Here is a 17,617-nt window from a genome sequence, read left to right as displayed (position 1 = left end):
TGGCCAAACCATAAACAGGGCTAAACTTGTAATGGCCAAACCATAAACAGGGCTAAACTTGTAATGGCCAAACCATAAACAGGGCTAAACTTGTAATGGCCAAACCATAAACAGGGCTAATGTACGTGTAACCATAAACAGGGCTAATGTACGTGTCTTTATTGAAATTTTCCAAATCAGGGATTCCCAATCAGAGTCCATAAAAGCTTAAAGGCGGCCCAGAAGAAAAAAATGGTTCCATCTAGTTCTTTCTTTGTTAGATGTACGCATGTTTATTGAAATTTTCAAAATTTGAATTTGGATTTTATCCTATGAATATTACAAAATTGATTTATCATTAATTTTTACTAAAAAAAAAAAAAAAAAAAAAAAAGTATGCGTATATATGGTGTCCATAGATAACTCAATAACTTGGAGGTAGATGGGGGAGGTCGTGCATAAGCAAAATAAGGTTGGAAGCCTCTAATTTAAATTATCATAAACTTTTAAATATTTATTTGTAAAATTAATTATAATATCTTTTCATCAACATGTAGATGTTATAGGATGACATCATGATGATAATTCCTGATGATAGTTAGGTTGATACATCCGAACATTGTTTTGGGGTTCATTCCTACAAGTTTCTATCATCTGCCCAATGTCTCGCGAGATTTAAGTAAGTATCGGGACAGAGGACACCTGCCATTTCAACTGAGATTAGTTTGAAAATGAAACAATTGGTTAGAAAGTTATATTTGTTGGTTTTTCCTGGTTTTTGTGAACAAAGCTGTAGTGCCAGGATTTAACAGCAGATTCCACAGATCTTAACAGTACAAAAGCGTTGTAATTGTTTAAACATCATCGTATTTATATTGTTACAGAGGACCCTAACTTCTATGAATAGTAATTCTCGTAAAAAATTCCTGGTTCTCATCCAGAGTTCCCCTGTGTCAAAAAACGAAAATGAAAAAAGTCTGTATGATGCATATACCCATAATGGAATGAAAATATCATATTCCCAAAATCATGTAAATTGATCAAGTATTTTTCTTTTTAAGAAAAATAAAAAATTTTCAGTAAGCAAAATGGGATTGTCTTGCATCGCCATTTTGAAAAACTATAGAGAGACGACTTGACAATAATTCAAACTTGCGAGATGAGCCTTGTAATGCCTATGATTTCTCATTAAGCACTTTAAATTGTTTAATGATTTGCTTTATAAAAATAAATGCTTGATCAATTTATTTGATTTTTTGGAATATGATCGTTTCATTATATCACAGGTATGTACAAAGATTTTTTTGTATTTTTGTTTTTTTTTAATGTAGGGGAAATTCCGGACAAGCACTAAAATATTTAATGAATGTGGAACATAAGGGTTAAGTAAAAAAAAAAAAAAGGGGGGGGGGGACATTTTAAGATGTACTATAAATTTTCCCAATAACCTTTGACAACCTCTACAATTTTCTTTTTATTTGAACCCCATTTGTAGCATTACATGTCAATGTACATTTATACAGAGTTTAGTAAAAATCTGCTACAAGTCAAAAATTGGTGGTGTGGGAAAGAAAAGAGAAGAAAGATTAACATAAGTTTTAGTTATTAATAGATGTTGTTGGTGGTGGTGATGATGATGGCAGAAGTTTTTTTTTTCTTGAACCGTTTTTTTATCTGTCAAGACAAACTAAGATTTGAGTTTAAAGTATTAGGAAAAATAGAAAGAGAAGAAAGGAAAATTAAAAGAGAAACAAAAGAGAAAGAGGAGAGAAAATGAGAAAGGAAAAAAGGAAAGAAACAATACAAAAAAGAAAATATTGAACAAAAAAACAAGGAAAAGAGAGAAGAGGAAGGAAAAGAGAGGAGAGGAAGGAAAAGAGAGGAGAGGAAGGAAAAGAGAGGAGAGGAAGGAAAAGAGAGGAGAGGAAGGAAAAGAGAGGAGAGGAAGGAAAAGAGAGGAGAGGAAGGAAAAGAGAGAAGAGGAAGAAAAAGTGAAAAGGAAGAAAAAGAGAGAAGAGGAAGGAAGAGAGAAAAAGGAAGGAAAAGAGAAAAGGAAGGTAAAAAGAAAATTGAAAAGAAAAAGGAAAGAAATGACAGGAAAGAAAGGAAGCAAAGAAAATCCTGAGGAAATTTTATCACAGTTGACCTTGGACAAAAGTTAATTACTCTTTAGGGCTATTATTTGTGTCACAGCTTCGTAATGTAAAAAACAAAAAATTATTTTGCTTTAATCCAAGTGGCTTCTTGGAATTTCCCACTAGACCACGAATCTGTGGATTCCAGAGGGAAATCATTATTTGGATGAGAGAGCGATAAATGAGCATTATAGTCAGCCTTTATCAAAACCTGCTTGCAAATAGGACAGCTGAAAAATGTCTTATCAACCGGCCGCCATGTAGTTTTTGGATTGATGCTGACCTGGAGCAGAGAGCTGTCACGATAAGCCATCAGTAAGGCTTGCTGCTTCTCAATATCCGGCAAAAGGCTGATAAGTTCAATAAGAATTTCGGGAAATTTCTCTGGACCAAGCAAATCCGAACATTGCCGATAGTATTCACGCGACGAGACGATGCCTTGTCGAAAATCTTTTGACAAGGATTTGAAAGTTCCGAAGCGACTTTCATCATTGGAAAGCGCATCACGGATTTCACAGATTAGGGTCTTGTTCCGTTTGTCAAAATTGGATGGTGGGCAATAAGGGAACGTTGTCTGCCCCTCTTGCACAGAAGCAGAAGGCAAATTTTGGTTAAACATGTTTTTCATGGGGCTGCTCGGTAGCGTCAAGCCTGGGGGAGTCCGGTGATTTTTTAGATTATGGTTACCGACCAGACCTGAAAAACCTGGAGGTGGTTTTACCTTGCTTACTTTAATACCAGGGGGCAGGGAAGGCTTCTCTTGTTTGCCAAGCTTTGGGAACTCGTTCTCAGACATAACCAACTCTGTTGAAAACTGTTTCACGTTTTTTTCAGCGTTTTTCGTTTTCTTTTGTAAATCAACTTTGATTTCAGAAATTTCCTTCTTAATCGGCTTTTCGTTATTCTGTGGTCTGGCATTTGTTGCCAGTTCCTTAACGGAACAATCTGCGGATAATGATGTCTTATTGGAATTTGGACAGGAATTTTCCTTTTTATTATTTTGATGATGATTATCGTTCAGCTTCTCCTTGTGTTTCTTCCCTTTCAGTACGATGCAACCGTCCATTGTTACAGACTTTTTATTTTCTTCTGGCATGGTTTTCGGCACCGATTTCTTCACGGGCCAGTTAGCTGTCATTTTCACGCTTGTAGTGTTCTTCTTACTCGCCTTACACGATAAGCTGGGAAAGTTCTCTTCAGTGTCAAGTATCTTGCTGACATCTTTCAAGGTTATCACTGGTGTCTCAGCAGCTTTGTTATCGACAATAGTCATCGTAGTGATGTTCGGAGTTATTAAGGCCGGGGTATCAAGTGGTGGATTATAACCAACACTCACTTTTGATAGCAACTTGCTATTCGTAATTAGTTGTTGGTGTTGCTGTTGCCGTGGCTGCGGCTTTTTTTGCGATTGTATTTTTACAGATTGTTGTTGCTGTGGTTGCTGCTGCTGCTGCTGATTGGACTGTTTATTATTAGACCATGCATTGGAAACGACAATCGAGACGTTTGAAGAATTTGGTCTTCTCTTTGGTGCTGCTAACTGTGGAAAATCTTCTTCAAAGGAAACAAGTGGTGGAGTTGGTTTATGCTGATTTGCCTCAGATTTCTTTTTGGATCCTTGCTTTTTGGTGCTTGAGCTCAAGTGTGTTGGAACTGACGGCTGGATACTCAGAGAAGACAGTGTGGGAAATTCTTCGTTTCTGTTAAGCATAAGGTTTGAATTTGCACGGCTTGTCCACTGCGTTTGGAAGGTGTTCATTTCACTTGTTACTGGGATCAGGCTAGGAAAATCATCTGTGAGGTTCAATTTTGGAGTTGTTGGTACATTCTCTTCCTTGTTTTTATCTTGTTTTTCATCTCTTCCTCCTCGAGCACCATCAGACTCCATTATCGGGCTCTGCCGCTTTGGCATATCTTCTAATGAAGCTTGGATTGCTCTCTTTAATTCAGCATCCCTGAAAAATGAAAAAATAAAAACATTCATTTTTTAATTCTAAATAATATTATTGTAACACTGAAACTATTTTTAACTCGAGAAAAATGTGATAACATTTTAAAAACTCAATTTGCTTGTTTTTAATTTTAATAGTTAACATATTTTATATTGATTGATAACATGCTATTAGATGCATAGTTTGTACTACTTTGATTCAACTAACAAGGTAAGGAAAAAGCTGCTAAAACAGGCTCAACTGACACAGGCCATAACGTTGAGACAGTATCAACAAGTAAAAGCCTAGCTATTGAGAAGGGCTAAAATAGTAAAAGCCAATCTTGAGAAAGGTTTAAAAAGTAATATTCAAGCTATTACAAAGGTACAACTAGTAAAAGTCAGCTATTAACAATGTTCAACTAATAAAAACCAATTCATTAATGAAGCTTGAGTAATAAATACCAAACCATTAAGGAGGCTCAACTAATAATGGCTAAGCCATAAAGGAGGTTCGACTAGTAAAAGCTAGAGGTTCAAATAGTAAAAGCCAAAGCATCAAGGTGGCTCAAATGGTAAAAAACCCAAACAAACCATTAAGGAGGTTCAAATGGTGAATGCAGAAAAAAACATTATGGAAGCTCAAATGGTAAAAGCCAAATAAACCATTAGGGAGGCTCAAATGGTAAACGCCAAATAAACCATTAAGGCTCAAAAGCCATTATGAAAGGTACAACTAGTAAGAGTCAAGCTATTAAGAATGCTCAACTAATAAAAACCAAATGATTAACGAGGCTCGACTAGTAAAAACCAAACCATTAGCAAAGCTCAACTAGTAAAGGCCAAGCTATTAACAAGGCTCAACTAGTAAAGGCTAGAGATTCAAATGGTAAAAGCCAAACAAACCATTAAGATGGCTCAAATAGTAAAAGCAAAACAAACCATTATGGTGACTTAAATGGTGAATGCCAAGCAAACCATTATAGAGGTTCAAATACCAAAAGTAATAAAAAGCATTAAGGTGGCTAAAATGATAAAAGCCAAACAAACCATTATGGAATCTCAAATTGTAAAAACCAAACCATTAAGGCGGCTTGACTAGTAAAGTTAGAGGCTCAAATGGAAAAAACCAAATAGTCAATGTGGTTAAAATGGTAAAAGCCAAACAACCCATTAAAGAGGCTCAAATGGTAAAAGCCAAACAACCCATTAAAGAGGCTCAAATGGTAAAAACTAGTGTTGGGACGATTCCTAATTTTTATACGATTCCGATTCCAGGAAAATATTGATTAACGATTCCGATACCAAGTATGATTCCGATTCCTAGGGAATTATTGTTTTGAAATATACCAGGTAGTTTTATACTTATGGTCGGTAGTTCCCAAATATGTTCCCTAACTTTGGCAGAGATATTTTATGTCTACACCGTCGTGTTTTGGTTTAAATAAAATTATTATATAGTAAACTAAACGGAAAACTTAGCAAAATTTATTTTAGAGAAAATTTATTTTACTTAATTGGAATACATAAAAAAAACTCAAAGAAAATAGAATTTACCCTTCAGAGAAAAAACAAATAAAATAGAATTTATATAACAGAACAAAAACAAGAAAATTAGAGAATAAATACACACGATTCATTATTTTGGTCCTCATAATTAACAGATTTAATGAATTAAATAAAAAAAAATATAGCGGAAGAGAAAGAAAATATATACTAATTAAATATAAAAAAGATAAATATTTAATTTAATAATTTATAAATGAACGTGCGTAATGAAAAAAAAACAATATACGATGTGACATGGCGCCGTAGATACAAAATAACCTTTCCAAAGTTAACGACCATATATGAGAAATACCATTTATCGAAAGTTTTTGTGTTTTATACCAAAAAGGTAGGTATAGCGAAAAGTTACAATTAAAGGAATTTCAAAAACGATTTTTTGTTTGGCTATTGATAGTTGTATTTGTGACGGCAGTTCTTCAGACCTCCATAATTCATAAGGAGTAGTTAACACCTATTATTTTTTCTTACTTTTTCATTGCTTTTACACGTTGTTTCTAACGTGAAGAATAAGTTTAGCCAAACTAATTTTGAAAGTATATCAAAGGAACACATATAAAAATGATACCACTATAAAAAACAAATGAAATACTAGATAAAATTGAGCAAACATAATTACCAAAATTACAGAAAAAGATTAAAAAAAAAAATGGTGACGTTTGTTGAGTGAAATGAATTATTGAAAGAAAATTAATTGAACTAATAGAAATGTTAAATAAAAAAATGTCACATTTCAATATTTTTTTAATAATTAAATTCTCAGGGTTGTCGAAATTAAAAATTAAGTGATTTTTTTTTTATTAGACTTCTTTCGAAGCTTGTTACCTTGAAAAATACATTTAAAACCCTGTTTTTTTTAAAAATAAATTGAAAAATAAACGCAATTAAAAAATTTTTATTGATAATTGAAACTTTAAAAACATATTAAACATTGAAAAATTACTTATCTCCCAAATTAACGTCCAATAAAGTAGATCCAGTCTTCATACAAGAATTCGGCTATAATAAATATATCTTTCCCAAACTTAAAAATTAAATCTTTTTTTTTTTTTTTTTTTTTTTGGAGAGAGAGTGCTTTAAAATCGCCGGGGAATGCCGCCTAAAATTTTAAAGAAGTAAATTTTAGGAGTTTAGTGTCTTTCAAAGACGGTTATCATAATTTATTATCATCATTTAATTTCCTTTTTTTCCTCCCCCCCCCCACACCTTTCAACGTGGTTCAGTAGTTAACCAGTGCTCCTGTTGCTGTCAGTCAGCTATCTTTACCTAAGTTTTAATTTCTAGTTAAAAGAATTTTTCATGAATAGAATCAGCATTTTTAAAAATTATTTTTTTAGTTGTATATATTGTATTTACTCTTTGAAGTTAAGGAGGGTTAAAAAAATTGGTGACACCTAGATGGTGACGTAGGAAAAAAAAAAAAAAAAAAAAAGACACTGAATTATCGACCCTCACTAATAAAACTGCTCTGAGTGACTAGTTGGTAATTTTTTGTTCCTTTTCTTTTTTATTTTGCTCCTCCAATTTATTTGGATGCTTCATAGTTAAATGTTTAACATGTTGGTTGTTGTCATGTTAGATGGTTTTATTCCTCGCGATATTTTAATTTGACAGACTTTGCAAATGGCTTTCAACTCATCATCTTCATCAACTTCAAAAAGTTTCCATGCAAGACTTTTTTTGGACTTTGGCATTGTGCGTTCTATCCCAACCATTATCAATGGACCAGAGGTCATCTCGTCAGCGTCAGACAGAGCCAAACTATTTGCAAAGAACTTTGCAGCTAATTCTACCCTATGCGACGAAGGCCATCAACTCCCCATATTTCCTCCTACAACACAGAACAAGCTAGGTAACATACAAATATCCGTGCATGAGGTCGCCAAGCTAATCAAGAACCTAGATTCTAGTAAGGCAACTGGCCCTGATGGCATCCCAATTATAGTGTTAAAAAAGCTTCAACCAGAACTTGCTCCCATACTTACGAAACTATTTAAGCGCTGCCTTAAGGAGAAGTGCTTTCCGACCCCCTGGAAGATCTCATCAGTTTGCCCTGTATTTAAGAATTCAGGTGATAAGTCCTCCCCCTCTCAGTACAGACCAATAAGTCTCCTGTGTGTTATGAGTAAGTTGCTGGAATCCATATTAAATAGAGAAATAGTCAACCACCTCAGCAGGAATAACCTTCTTAGTGACACACAATATGGTTTCCGCTCTGCAAGATATACCGCAGATGTGCTGACGGTTATATCCCACAGGATTAGCGAATCTCTTGACAAAGGCTTCCTTTCTAGGGCAATTGCTCTTGACATATCAAAGGCCTTCGACAAGGTATGGCATAAGGGTCTACTTCACAAGATTTCCAGCTACGGTATAACTGGAAATGTTTTCTCAATCATTAAATCATTTCTCTCCGATAGGCTCATAAGAGTAGTGGTAGATGGACAAAAATCGGAGGCCTGCAATATAAATGCTGGAGTCCCTCAGGGGTCAATCCTGGGCCCAACTCTCTTCCTGATCTACATCAATGACCTCCCTAAACACATACTTAAATCATTCGTTGACATCTATGCTGATGACACGACCATCTACGGCAACACATCAAAGGCTGTAAATGACAAAGTTCTCTCGGATTCTCTCTCCTCTGATCTCGAGCGCGTGGTTCAGTGGGGGAAGATGTGGCTGGTTACCTTTAATGCATCCAAAACCAAACTCCTATCCTTACATCATCAACGCTCTGATCCCCAGCTGGCATCAATTGTGATGGAAGGCTCTCGTCTGGGTGAGGCCCCGTGTTTTGACAAGCTTCTGGGTTTGACCTTTACTCCTGATCTGAAATGGAACACGTACATCAAGTCTGTTGCCAAGGTCGCTGGAAAGATGGTGGGATCCTTCTACCGCTCCAGAAGATATCTCACTACTGATGCAATTCTCTATCTATATAAGAGCCACGTATGTCCAAGGATGGAGTACTGTTGCCACATCTGGGCAGGAGCTGCTAGAAAGGACTTATCCTGCCTTAACAGAGTTCAAAATAGACTTCATAGCCTCTTTTCCTACAACTTTTTTTTCACAGAAGTGATGTTGCGAGTTTGTCTCTGCTTTATCATTATTTTCATGGCAGGTGCTCCCCAAACTTTCACAAGAAACACCTGTCTTGCAGAAAACACTATCAATAATTACACCCACTCTTTATCTGTGCCTAAACCTAAACATAGATTCCATGAACAAAGCTTCTTTCTTAGAACTGCATGCCTGTGGAACTCTGTTCCGTCTGCCTGTTTCCCTCCGGACTACAACTTGGATGTCTTCAAGTCCAATGTTAACAAATTCCTAATGAACCGCCCCCCTAATTAAATACTTTATCAAATCTCCACACTAACGTAATGTACTTGCAATAACCCTTATCCTTGAGTGGCTTCCGGGCCTTGATAAGTGGTGATCACTGTGTAAAAAAAAAAAAAAATCCGCTAAAAAAGACAAAAAGAAAAAAATATAAAGGGATGGGGCGGTAAATTGTACCAACCGGTAGTTAACAAAAAGAACTTATAGAATTTAATTTTTGAAACCAATGTATAAAAGTTTACATAATGAAATGCAAATATGCATTTTCTTTTGAATTTTTTTTTTGGTTGACTGTGTTCAATTCACACATGGTTGATGCGGTTCAATATTGCTAAACTATAAGTCTTAAGTAAAATTATATTTATAAATACTTTTTAAAATTAAATTATTTAATTAATCGTAAATATTATTTAGACATAAAAATTAATTCATTACAAAACCTTTTAAAAATATATATATTAATTTCTTTTTCGTTCGGCAAAAAACTGTGCAAAACACTTTTAATTTTCAATTTAAAATTCTAGAAAAAAGATATTATTCTGTTTTTAATATAATTAAATTCAGGGTTATATCTTTCTGGGGAAAAAAAAATTAAAAAAATGGATTTTATTTCAATGAAATTAAAAAAAAAAACTTGACTGAATTGAATTAATTACCCTTGAATTAACGAAGGGGTTATTTAATAACTTTAGGTTTGGAAGGGATAGGTATGGGGTCGATTTTTTTGAAACTTCAAAAGAAACCGACTACTGTCAAAACTTTGCGAAATAATACAACGTGATCAATTTCATTTTAGAGATATTTCTTTCAAAAGCCTTCTTTTAAAAAAAGAAAAAAAGTACATTGTTCTATTAAACCGTTTACTGTTTAAATAATTTGACTTTGCTCGTTTTATTTTAAGAAAATATAAGTTGAAAAAGCATTTTCATTCAGTATTAGAAGATTTGTCAGTAAAAAAAAAAAACAATCGCCAAAAAGATAAGCGTTTTTTTTATTTTTACTCGCAATGTAGAGCCCTGCATACTTCTTTTCAAGTTAACTCTTTTGTAGTTTTGATTACAATAGATCTGAATGAAGGGAGGGGCACTAAGTATTGCCCTGTTAATAATGAATTTCTTTGGTTTCTTTTTATAACATGCTACATTTCTCTCTTGCGGTTAGAAATATCAGGAAATGTTTTTCTTTTTTTCAACATCAGACTAAAAGAATCGTAATGAAGGAATCGGAAAATTAAGGTATTTTTTAACGATGCGATTCCGATACCTCCCAAAATACACGATTCTCACGATTCCGATTAATCGTCCCACCACTAGTAAAAACCATTAAAACAAACTATTAAAGAGGCTCAAATGTAAAAACCAAACAAATCATTAAAGAGACTCAAAATGGTAAAAGCCAAACAAACTATTGAGGTGATCCAAATGAAAAAACACTCAACTAGTAATAGCCAATTAATTAATGAGGCTAAACATTTGAAAACCAAACAATTATCAAGACTCAACTTGTAATGGCCAAACCATAAACAGGGCTAAACTTGTAATGGCCAAACCATAAACAGGGCTAAACTTGTAATGGCCAAACCATAAACAGGGCTAAACTTGTAATGGCCAAACCATAAACAGGGCTAAACTTGTAATGGCCAAACCATAAACAGGGCTAAACTTGTAATGGCCAAACCATAAACAGGGCTAAACTTGTAATGGCCAAACCATAAACAGGGCTAAACTTGTAATGGCCAAACCATAAACAGGGCTAAACTTGTAATGGCCAAACCATAAACAGGGCTAAACTTGTAATGGCCAAACCATAAACAGGGCTAAACTTGTAATGGCCAAACCATAAACAGGGCTAAACTTGTAATGGCCAAACCATAAACAGGGCTAAACTTGTAATGGCCAAACCATAAACAGGGCTAAACTTGTAATGGCCAAACCATAAACAGGGCTAAACTTGTAATGGCCAAACCATAAACAGGGCTAAACTTGTAATGGCCAAACCATAAACAGGGCTAAACTTGTAATGGCCAAACCATAAACAGGGCTAAACTTGTAATGGCCAAACCATAAACAGGGCTAAACTTGTAATGGCCAAACCATAAACAGGGCTAAACTTGTAATGGCCAAACCATAAACAGGGCTAAACTTGTAATGGCCAAACCATAAACAGGGCTAAACTTGTAATGGCCAAACCATAAACAGGGCTAAACTTGTAATGGCCAAACCATAAACAGGGCTAAACTTGTAATGGCCAAACCATAAACAGGGCTAAACTTGTAATGGCCAAACCATAAACAGGGCTAAACTTGTAATGGCCAAACCATAAACAGGGCTAAACTTGTAATGGCCAAACCATAAACAGGGCTAAACTTGTAATGGCCAACCCATAAACAGGGCTAAACTTGTAATGGCCAACCCATAAACAGGGCTAAACTTGTAATGGCCAACCCATAAACAGGGCTAAACTTGTAATGGCCAACCCATAAACAGGGCTAAACTTGTAATGGCCAACCCATAAACAGGGCTAAACTTGTAATGGCCAACCCATAAACAGGGCTAAACTTGTAATGGCCAACCCATAAACAGGGCTAAACTTGTAATGGCCAACCCATAAACAGGGCTAAACTTGTAATGGCCAACCCATAAACAGGGCTAAACTTGTAATGGCCAACCCATAAACAGGGCTAAACTTGTAATGGCCAACCCATAAACAGGGCTAAACTTGTAATGGCCAACCCATAAACAGGGCTAAACTTGTAATGGCCAACCCATAAACAGGGCTAAACTTGTAATGGCCAACCCATAAACAGGGCTAAACTTGTAATGGCCAACCCATAAACAGGGCTAAACTTGTAATGGCCAACCCATAAACAGGGCTAAACTTGTAATGGCCAACCCATAAACAGGGCTAAACTTGTAATGGCCAACCCATAAACAGGGCTAAACTTGTAATGGCCAACCCATAAACAGGGCTAAACTTGTAATGGCCAAACCATAAACAGGGCTAAACTTGTAATGGCCAAACCATAAACAGGGCTAAACTTGTAATGGCCAAACCATAAACAGGGCTAAACTTGTAATGGCCAAACCATAAACAGGGCTAAACTTGTAATGGCCAAACCATAAACAGGGCTAAACTTGTAATGGCCAAACCATAAACAGGGCTAAACTTGTAATGGCCAAACCATAAACAGGGCTAAACTTGTAATGGCCAAACCATAAACAGGGCTAAACTTGTAATGGCCAAACCATAAACAGGGCTAAACTTGTAATGGCCAAACCATAAACAGGGCTAAACTTGTAATGGCCAAACCATAAACAGGGCTAAACTTGTAATGGCCAAACCATAAACAGGGCTAAACTTGTAATGGCCAAACCATAAACAGGGCTAAACTTGTAATGGCCAAACCATAAACAGGGCTAAACTTGTAATGGCCAAACCATAAACAGGGCTAAACTTGTAATGGCCAAACCATAAACAGGGCTAAACTTGTAATGGCCAAACCATAAACAGGGCTAAACTTGTAATGCCCAAACCATAAACAGGGCTAAACTTGTAATGGCCAAACCATAAACAGGGCTAAACTTGTAATGGCCAAACCATAAACAGGGCTAAACTTGTAATGGCCAAACCATAAACAGGGCTAAACTTGTAATGGCCAAACCATAAACAGGGCTAAACTTGTAATGGCCAAACCATAAACAGGGCTAAACTTGTAATGGCCAAACCATAAACAGGGCTAAACTTGTAATGGCCAAACCATAAACAGGGCTAAACTTGTAATGGCCAAACCATAAACAGGGCTAAACTTGTAATGGCCAAACCATAAACAGGGCTAAACTTGTAATGGCCAAACCATAAACAGGGCTAAACTTGTAATGGCCAAACCATAAACAGGGCTAAACTTGTAATGGCCAAACCATAAACAGGGCTAAACTTGTAATGGCCAAACCATAAACAGGGCTAAACTTGTAATGGCCAAACCATAAACAGGGCTAAACTTGTAATGGCCAAACCATAAACAGGGCTAAACTTGTAATGGCCAAACCATAAACAGGGCTAAACTTGTAATGGCCAAACCATAAACAGGGCTAAACTTGTAATGGCCAAACCATAAACAGGGCTAAACTTGTAATGGCCAAACCATAAACAGGGCTAAACTTGTAATGGCCAAACCATAAACAGGGCTAAACTTGTAATGGCCAAACCATAAACAGGGCTAAACTTGTAATGGCCAAACCATAAACAGGGCTAAACTTGTAATGGCCAAACCATAAACAGGGCTAAACTTGTAATGGCCAAACCATAAACAGGGCTAAACTTGTAATGGCCAAACCATAAACAGGGCTAAACTTGTAATGGCCAAACCATAAACAGGGCTAAACTTGTAATGGCCAAACCATAAACAGGGCTAAACTTGTAATGGCCAAACCATAAACAGGGCTAAACTTGTAATGGCCAAACCATAAACAGGGCTAAACTTGTAATGGCCAAACCATAAACAGGGCTAAACTTGTAATGGCCAAACCATAAACAGGGCTAAACTTGTAATGGCCAAACCATAAACAGGGCTAAACTTGTAATGGCCAAACCATAAACAGGGCTAAACTTGTAATGGCCAAACCATAAACAGGGCTAAACTTGTAATGGCCAAACCATAAACAGGGCTAAACTTGTAATGGCCAAACCATAAACAGGGCTAAACTTGTAATGCCCAAACCATAAACAGGGCTAAACTTGTAATGCCCAAACCATAAACAGGGCTAAACTTGTAATGCCCAAACCATAAACAGGGCTAAACTTGTAATGCCCAAACCATAAACAGGGCTAAACTTGTAATGGCCAAACCATAAACAGGGCTAAACTTGTAATGGCCAAACCATAAACAGGGCTAAACTTGTAATGGCCAAACCATAAACAGGGCTAAACTTGTAATGGCCAAACCATAAACAGGGCTAAACTTGTAATGGCCAAACCATAAACAGGGCTAAACTTGTAATGGCCAAACCATAAACAGGGCTAAACTTGTAATGGCCAAACCATAAACAGGGCTAAACTTGTAATGGCCAAACCATAAACAGGGCTAAACTTGTAATGGCCAAACCATAAACAGGGCTAAACTTGTAATGGCCAAACCATAAACAGGGCTAAACTTGTAATGGCCAAACCATAAACAGGGCTAAACTTGTAATGGCCAAACCATAAACAGGGCTAAACTTGTAATGGCCAAACCATAAACAGGGCTAAACTTGTAATGGCCAAACCATAAACAGGGCTAAACTTGTAATGGCCAAACCATAAACAGGGCTAAACTTGTAATGGCCAAACCATAAACAGGGCTAAACTTGTAATGGCCAAACCATAAACAGGGCTAAACTTGTAATGGCCAAACCATAAACAGGGCTAAACTTGTAATGGCCAAACCATAAACAGGGCTAAACTTGTAATGGCCAAACCATAAACAGGGCTAAACTTGTAATGGCCAAACCATAAACAGGGCTAAACTTGTAATGGTCAAACCATAAACAGGGCTAAACTTGTAATGGCCAAACCATAAACAGGGCTAAACTTGTAATGGCCAAACCATGAACAGGGCTAAACTTGTAATGGCCAAACCATGAATGAGACTCGACTAGTAAAAGCCAAACCATGAATGAGACTCGACTAGTAAAAGCCAAACCATGAATGAGACTCGACTAGTAAAAGCCAAACCATGAATGAGACTCGACTAGTAAAAGCCAAACCATGAATGAGACTCGACTAGTAAAAGCCAAACCATGAATGAGACTCGACTAGTAAAAGCCAAACCATGAATGAGACTCGACTAGTAAAAGCCAAACCATTAATGAGACTCGACTAGTAAAAGCCAAACCATTAATGAGACTCGACTAGTAAAAGCCAAACCATTAATGAGACTCGACTAGTAAAAGCCCAACCATTAATGAGACTCGACTAGTAAAAGCCTAACCATTTACAGGTTTCAACTAGTAATGGCCAAACCATTTAAGTGGCTCAACTAGTAATGGCCAAACCATTTACGTGGCTCAACTAGTAATGGCCAAACCATTTACGTGGCTCAACTAGTAATGGCCAAACCATTTACGTGGCTCAACTAGTAATGGCCAAACCATTTACGTGGCTCAACTAGTAATGGCCAAACCATTTACGTGGCTCAACTAGTAATGGCCAAACCATTTACGTGGCTCAACTAGTAATGGCCAAACCATTTACGTGGCTCAACTAGTAATAGCCAAACCATTTACATGGCTCAACTAGTAATAGTCAAACCATTTACATGGCTCAACTAGTAATAGTCAAACCATTTATGTGGTTCAACAAGTAATAGCCAAACCATTTATGTGGCTCAACAAGTAATAGCCAAACCATTTATGTGGCTCAACTAGTAATAGCCAAACCATTTATATGGCTGAACTAGTAAAACAAGGCTCAACTAGTAATAGCCAAATGATTAACGAGACTCACTTAGTAAAAACCAAACTTTTTTTACATTGCTCAGCTAGTAATAGCCAAACCATTAACAAGGCTTAATTAGTAAAAGTCAACCTATTAAAATTCAATCAAAACTATTAAAACATTTATGTAAAGGCAAACTTACATAAAAGATAGAAAGAAATTAAAAAGAAATTCAAACTTTACTTTTCTTCATAGTACATTCTTCCTCTTTGATTTTTAGACATCCTCCCTCTGCTGTGGTCATTTCTATAGTTTGTCTGGCCACCAGTCACATCTACAGGAAATTCAAAGAAAAAGTTTTTCAATTGTCAAAATTTTATCCAATAAAACAAATACCATTCTTATTGGTCCATATTATTATTATTATAGTAATAAGCATCAAAATATTAGACAATATGTTATTGAAGTCTATATCAAACTAATTTATGTACCAGGAATTGACTAGGAAATATTTTGTTTACATCTTTTTTTTTCAAAAAGGACAAACAGAAAAAATTGAAATAAAAAAAATTCCTGGAAATGTATTTGCGTGATTTTAAAATAATGAGAACTTTAGAGTTGTGTATATATATATATATATACAATTTTTACAACTTTTTATATACTCCCTCGATTATAATATCTACTATTTATGAAAGGAGGTCGTCTATCTTTTATTTTAGCGTCTTTCATTTTATAAAATTCACATTATCCCATAGTTCCACGTGTTTGTGGTTTTCATATACAAAAGCGAAACTAAAGAACAGCAAGGCAGTTTTCAGACTTCGTGCCTGGGACGTCCAGAAAGCAATTAGCTTTGATCACCATGTGGGAAACTCTCATATCAGACAATTGCTGTTCATTTGGACACTCCCCCCTTTTATGGGAGCTGGGGAAACAAACAAGTACACAGAAAGCGTAAAGCTCAACTAGCTTTGCATGATTTCATTTCTCTATGGTGTGATGTTTGACCTAGAAAAGCAGACGTTCGTTTTTAAGCGTTTAATTTCACCCATTCTCACTTCTCTGCCCCCTTAGTGTCGCAGTAAGATGTCAGGCTTCTTTTTTACTTTCGCCTCAAGGCTTTGGGTTTGAGCCTACCTGCCTACCAAAACTTTTTTTTTTTTTTACACCTCCAAACACCCGGGCAACGCCGGGCACCCCGCTAGTATTTAATAAAAGAGATATGCTTTAAACTGTTTGTTGAAAAAAAAAATTACTTTTAGTAATTAATTAACTTATGAAAAATTTAATTTAACTGTTCTGTGTTTTTTAAATGTACCTACCTTTTTTTTTTAACATGCTAATTCTGATTTACCAATTCTTTTATTTTGATTGTCCGATATAATTTGAATTTAATTGTTTTCTGTTCTTTTTAAAATCCATTGATAAAATAGCGCTTGGTAATTTCAGATGAGGTTACGTTAAAATTTTTTTAGATTAGACCGTCTACAAAAATATCATTTCAAAAATACTGAAACTTGAAAGATTTTTGCTTATAGTTGGTTAGTTGTTTTTGTTTTATGGCATATCAACACTTTTCTGATTATTTTTTTTAATAGAATATTTTTTTCCAAGTTGGTTTGTTGGGACCCTAACTGGTACTACCACTGCGGGTCAGAGTGGACCCGGGAGCAATGGCAATTAAAGGGTGGTTCCACACTCCCCAAAACCCGCAAGTTGGGGTCTCACCATCAGATATAGTTTAAGGTCATATCCAGGACTGATTTTTGCTTATACACCAGCATCTTGCCTGATAATTTTAGTATGCATAAAAGAATTGCAGTATATTATTATTTATGTATCAGTATTTCCAAATCAAATCAGCATACGCGAGAGAAGGAGAAAAATAAATTTAGGTTTATTTTTTTAAATTCAAGTTGAAACCTAGTGAGATCAAAGTTCACTTATTTAGTAAGAATAAAATTAAATTAGAAAAAAGAAAAACAAATTGATAATAACCCCTTCCTCGGACACGAGGTGCAAGCTGAAAGTCCACTTCAATCGTCCGTGCTTGTCTAGCTTGGGCCTTGGTAAAGCTCTGGCTGTGTTCCTGGGAAATGTGCATCTTCAAGTCGATATCTGTCCGGAAAGCATGCGTGAACTGGGCTTGGGCACATTCAGGATCTTCACACAGAAAATGCTTTTGTCGGAAATGTTCCTTCAGAACATCATAATTACTGAAATTAGAAGATGTAAAAAAAAAAAAAAA

The 17,617-nt window shown here is 35.8% G+C and overlaps 1 protein-coding gene across 1 annotated transcript in view; it reads right to left on the bottom strand.

Annotated features, from left to right (window-relative positions):
• Positions 1–1,440: 1,440 nt before the first annotated feature.
• The window catches only part of LOC145297699 (E3 ubiquitin-protein ligase ZNF598-like), a 44,474-nt gene continuing 28,297 nt past the window's right edge, over positions 1,441–17,617 (bottom strand). Inside the window, exons 4-6 of the mRNA XM_080143898.1 lie at positions 17,368–17,585; positions 15,610–15,700; positions 1,441–4,069 (exon numbers count right to left, since the gene is read on the bottom strand). Of these exons, the coding sequence (XP_080000024.1) occupies positions 2,197–4,069; positions 15,610–15,700; positions 17,368–17,585 (2,182 nt within the window). The 3' untranslated portion in view covers positions 1,441–2,196. The remainder of the gene's footprint in view (positions 4,070–15,609; positions 15,701–17,367; positions 17,586–17,617) is intronic.

The sequence above is a fragment of the Euprymna scolopes genome, chromosome 18, assembly GCF_053919585.1.
Source record: "Euprymna scolopes isolate OS-2025 chromosome 18, ASM5391958v1, whole genome shotgun sequence".
In the NCBI taxonomy this organism is placed as follows: Eukaryota; Metazoa; Mollusca; class Cephalopoda; order Sepiida; family Sepiolidae; genus Euprymna; species Euprymna scolopes.
Note: the sequence above shows the minus strand (reverse complement) of the source record. Positions and strands in the feature narration are given on the sequence as shown.